The sequence below is a fragment of the Propithecus coquereli genome, unplaced genomic scaffold (assembly GCF_000956105.1).
Source record: "Propithecus coquereli isolate 6110/MARCELLA unplaced genomic scaffold, Pcoq_1.0 Scaffold573, whole genome shotgun sequence".
In the NCBI taxonomy this organism is placed as follows: Eukaryota; Metazoa; Chordata; class Mammalia; order Primates; family Indriidae; genus Propithecus; species Propithecus coquereli.
In genome coordinates, this window is record NW_012151652.1 from 673,016 (window position 1) to 677,963 (window position 4,948).

Genomic DNA, 4,948 nt, shown 5'->3' on the forward strand with positions numbered 1-4,948 from the left:
ATTCTAAGATAGTGTCCTGGTTTACATTTGAGAAAACTGGTAAACAAGGCAGACACCTGAATGTGATTGTCATATTGATCTTTATAATTTTGTATATGTATTTAAGTTTACATAAAGTACAGATTCTTAGCCTTTCCTTGACTAGTTTCCTTCAACCCTTTCATGTATATAACTATATATACTTGGGAATAAAATGGAAGTATCTAGTTACATTTCATCTGGAAGTATTATTATGTCTTAAAATTTGACCAAAAACGAGTTTTATTCTAAAAATCCAATGCATAATGTAAGAAGAGGAAAAACAGATTCTCACAATGAATACACAGAGGAGGAGACCCGTGCCCTCTTTTGGTAGTTTCACTTGTAATAACACAATATGTTTGTCTCTACAGGGGGATCTTTGGATGTATATAGGAAAATTCCAGAACATGTCCTTGGAAGAATTGCAGTAGCAGTAAGTATATGGTTTTAGTGTTAGGAAATTTGGGTGATTTAATCATTCTAATCAAGCCTATTCTTATGTCCTAAGTATTTTTTTTTCCTTTTTCTTCAATTCCAAATGGCTGCCAGGATCTTCTTAACTTTCTTCTGCTTTTATCATTTTTGTCCTTTTTTCTTTTCATAGCCCAAACCACTGTAATAACATAGTCATATGACATTTGACCTGTTCTAGTTTCATATATTTGCAAGGACCTCAGGGCTATTGATGAACAGTAAAATTTCCAAGTTCTTCAAAAAGGAAGCTGCTTTTTGGACACTTGGTAATTATAAGCATATGATAGAAAACACCCGAAAAGTCTAAATTATTAAAATAGTCTATGAGACAATGCTACTTTGTTCGTAAAGATTTTTGCAGATTTTTTATGTTCTTCACGTTAAAGTTTTTGTCAACTACATCTGGGAATTTATTCTCTTTGTGATTAATAACAGTTTTTCTATATTCCTGTATTTCCTTTATTTACTAGTAAACTGATGAAATATATCAACTAAATCAACATTACTATGTAAATTCTAGATTTCAGATTTGGAATAATATAGGCTAAACAGTGTCTGAGAGAAGTCATGGGGTAGTGTAACAGTAAACAATTGCTAAACTAAAGGCACTCTGATAACTTCAGTGGTTTAATGCAGAACAAAGTGATCATACCATGTACCATTTAATTAAGTGGCTGATTTTCACATTCATTATACATCAAACTGACAACTCAAATCCTTTAATCCAACATGGACACTTATTTAGTCTTAGTTCATCGTAATTCTCAGCTTTCCTTTTTTCTTTCTAATTATTAGTGTGAACTGCCCAGGGTGATGAGAACTTTCTTTTCTGATGCTATTGCTGCTAAGTAGCTTTTAATCTACATGTGTAGGTAGATTAGTTTGGTATGAAATTTGAGTACTTAAATCACCATTTTAGATGAAAATAAAAATGTTTCATTTCCTCTTCTAATCTCAGGGGGAGTGACTGCTTTGTGGCTTTTGGCAGTTCTTGGCTCTAAAAGTTTAATAACATGTACATAAAGGGCAAAAAAAAAGGCAAGGATACCAAGTGAAAGAGAAAAGTATAGATGTTCTATATATTCAGTTATCTGTTGAACTTGAAAAAAATAGAAATCTACCTTCTTCAGTAGTGAAGTGTGTTCTTCCTGTACTTCATAAATCTTACTTCCCTCTTGTGTAGGGCATCCACACAAGGCCGCTGGTCTTTTCAATTCTACTGGAGTGGGAAGACTGTGAAGTGAATGGAGTCAGCAGAAAAAATAAAATTTAGCGTCAAGTACAGGGCTTGCCTATTGGATGATTGAAAATATGACACAAATTATTTTAGTGAGAGGCATTGAAATAAATGCTAATCCAAAGCATTGTCTACATTTGCCCTTACAGTTTTTTAAATTAGGGTGGTTTTTACTTTCTAAAATGTGTCTAATTTCTCCAGCTTTTAATGGCTTATCAGGTCATAGTAACGAAAACTAATTATGGCTGCAGTAGAAGACATACTTTTGATAATTTTGCTCTTATCTGCCACTTTTTATAAATTCTACTGGAGCTTAAGTTTGTATAATGCCTCCAAAGTGTATTTTTTTGTGTGTAGTCTGAGTAGGCTACACATTTATCCTCTGCAGCTGACAAACACCAGATTGGCACATGGCTAATGCCTGACACTGGGAGGACTATACCAATCAAAATAAGACAAGCAAATTGTTGGGTTATAGGTCATGGTTTGTGAAATAAGTGTTCACACAGACTGATTGAGTTCTCAGTATCCATGGTTATCTCTCTTATAGTGTACTGAAGATGACATCAGCATCTTTCCCTTTAGCTCTCTTAGTGAGACCAAGAAAGCACGTGGGTGCAATTGCCAAGTAAAAAGTAACAGAATCAGAAGGGGAGAGGGGAAGATAGGTGTATATGGAATTCTTCCTGTGCCAATCACTGTTACATGCTTTCTGTACAAATACTATGTCATTTAGTCTTTATAGCAACCTTGTAAAGTTTGGATTATTGAACATATTTTATACATATGCAAGATAGGGTTTAGAAAAGTTAAATAACTTGTCCAGAGTTGTCATCTAATTAATCAATACTAATTTGAACATAGAAAGACCCCTTGTTCTTTCACTCTGTTTTTCTAAGAGAATGAGGGAAAAGTAGAGGGAGGAGTGAAAGTGAGAACTAGGTTAAAAAGAAAAAGATGTATGAATGAAAATATAATGGAGCAACACATACAATTGCGTCAGATTCTTTTCATGTCTTAGAACCACATCTACACCAGGCATGGTGGCTCATGCCTGTAATCCCAGAGCTTTGGGAGGCCAAGATGGGAGGATTGTTTGAGGCCAGGAGTTCAAGACCAGCCTGGACAATGTAGTGAGATCCTATCTCTACAAAAACTTTTTAAAAATTAACTGACATGGCGTTGCATGTCTATAGTCCCAGCTACTTGAAAGACTGATGCAGGAGGATCCCTTGAGCCCAGGAGTTTGAGGATACAGTGAGCTATGATCACACCACTGTTCTCCAGCCTGGATGACAGAGCAAGACTTTGTCTCTAAAAAAAGAAAAAAAATCACATCTAGGTATCCTCTCCCCCTTCCCAAATTAACTTTAGTTTCCTGGTTCTAATAATCTGGTGTGCAAGGCAGATTTGTAAATTTAAGGTTCATTACAGTGTGGACCTTGTCAGCCTCTATGATAGGTTATTAAAATTTTCTCTTACAGGATGTATGGCAAAAGAGCATTTTTTCCCCCAAAGAAATTCATGTAAACTATCTGATTTCAGCCTTCCAACTTGCTCAATAATTTTTATCCACATTCTGCCTTTCCCTGCCATGTAACACGTTTTATTTTTCCTCTCATTTCTGAAGCAGTGACACTGCGTACTGTATTTTGAGTGCTAATGTTGATTGAAGTTGTCCCTGAAAGGCTGTGCACTTGACTTGTCAAGGAGTGAGTGATTGACAGCAGATACAAGTACTTTTAGTGTCAAGGCTTTGTCAAGTCATTGTTGTGAAGCCCAGCGCACTGAATACCAATAATATCCTCTGGATTTTCAGTGGACAGGTTTCTAGCTCCCTTGTTCACTGATGCTTATGTGCTTCTAAAGGAAAATGTAGTCTATTTTGACAAAGTTGGAAGAATAATATTTTCTTTTTGAATCTCTAACAAAATTTATAATTTTAGCAAACCATAAAATAAGCATTTGTTTTACTTTTTTTTTCTACTTGACACTCTGAGTATGTTGGATTTTTTCCCCCTGTGTGTTTTCTGATTATTCGTTTTGTGTGGGACCAATGTTTAGTGGTGAGCTATCTTTAATGGAAAGGTTTTATAATATGCAACTAAGCTTCTAAGTTGAGAAGTTTGACCCTACTTCCTGAGGACTCAGAAGATGATTACTTCCGTGCTAAATAAGGTGACCTCCTCTTACTACTCAGAGAGAAAATTGTTTTCATTATGGATGTTATTTTTTACAAGCATTTAAAGAAATACATTTTTCTGTTTCCTTTTGTGGTAAAATTATTATTAATATTTTGATATATATATATATGTTTTACTGTCTTACTGTCTGAAACACCTGTGTTTTATTGCAATGCCAGTTATTCCAAACTCTGGAAGAAATCATTTGCCATAAAAATTTATTATGTTCTCTTAGAATAAACAAACATATAGTGGAATTGATCATAATGCGTTAGCAAATCTTTCAGGAGGACATGCTATTATACTCTGTGAGAACAATTAGAATACCTTAACCACTGCTCAGCCCTATTAATTGATATAGATTTTGTCTTCTAGATCTTTAGTATTTAGAAATTGGTTTTCTCCCGTTGCACTATTGCATTTCTTTTTTTTTTTTTTTTCTTTTTATAGACTCAGGTGGTACAAGTGCAGTTTTGTTACATGGATGTATTACTTAATGGTAAAGTCTAGGCTTTTAGTGTAGCCATCACCTGAATTGTGTACATCGTACCCCCATTGCATTTCTTATTTTTACTATTGCTCTTAGTCTTTCTTAATCAACTAAAATCCTTCTATATTTATCCCCCAGCCCTCTTTTCATTATTTTCAAAGTATGTAAACCAGTTACTTCTCATCATGATAGGTTTTCTTGTTCTTATAGTCCTGATTCATCTAAAATTTTCTATAGTGATGGATACTTTTAAATTCTTTTAGTAAATGTTGAGTAGTGGTGGTTCATTCAGTGTATCTGGTATCTAATTATGAACAGTTAACCTTGAAATTGGCGAGTTCACACTCATGCGCATACAGGGTCAATGTTTGTGAATAAAACATGTGCATCTCCTTTTACAACAATTTCCGTATAAAGAGTTTTAAAATTCTTAATAGCAGCCACTTACTAAATTTTCCACATAGAAGGTAGCACTTGTAACCCATGTATGTAGGGTCTTAGAAACATCTTTTTTCAGTAACTCATTTGACTAATTGTTCCTAA

The 4,948-nt window shown here is 34.4% G+C and overlaps 1 protein-coding gene across 1 annotated transcript in view; it reads left to right on the top strand.

The window, feature by feature from the left end:
- Positions 1–4,948, top strand: part of MAP2K5 (mitogen-activated protein kinase kinase 5) — a 267,464-nt gene that overhangs the window by 121,871 nt on the left and 140,645 nt on the right. Inside the window, exons 11-12 of the mRNA XM_012658123.1 lie at positions 393–458; positions 1,454–1,498. Of these exons, the coding sequence (XP_012513577.1) occupies positions 393–458; positions 1,454–1,498 (111 nt within the window). The remainder of the gene's footprint in view (positions 1–392; positions 459–1,453; positions 1,499–4,948) is intronic.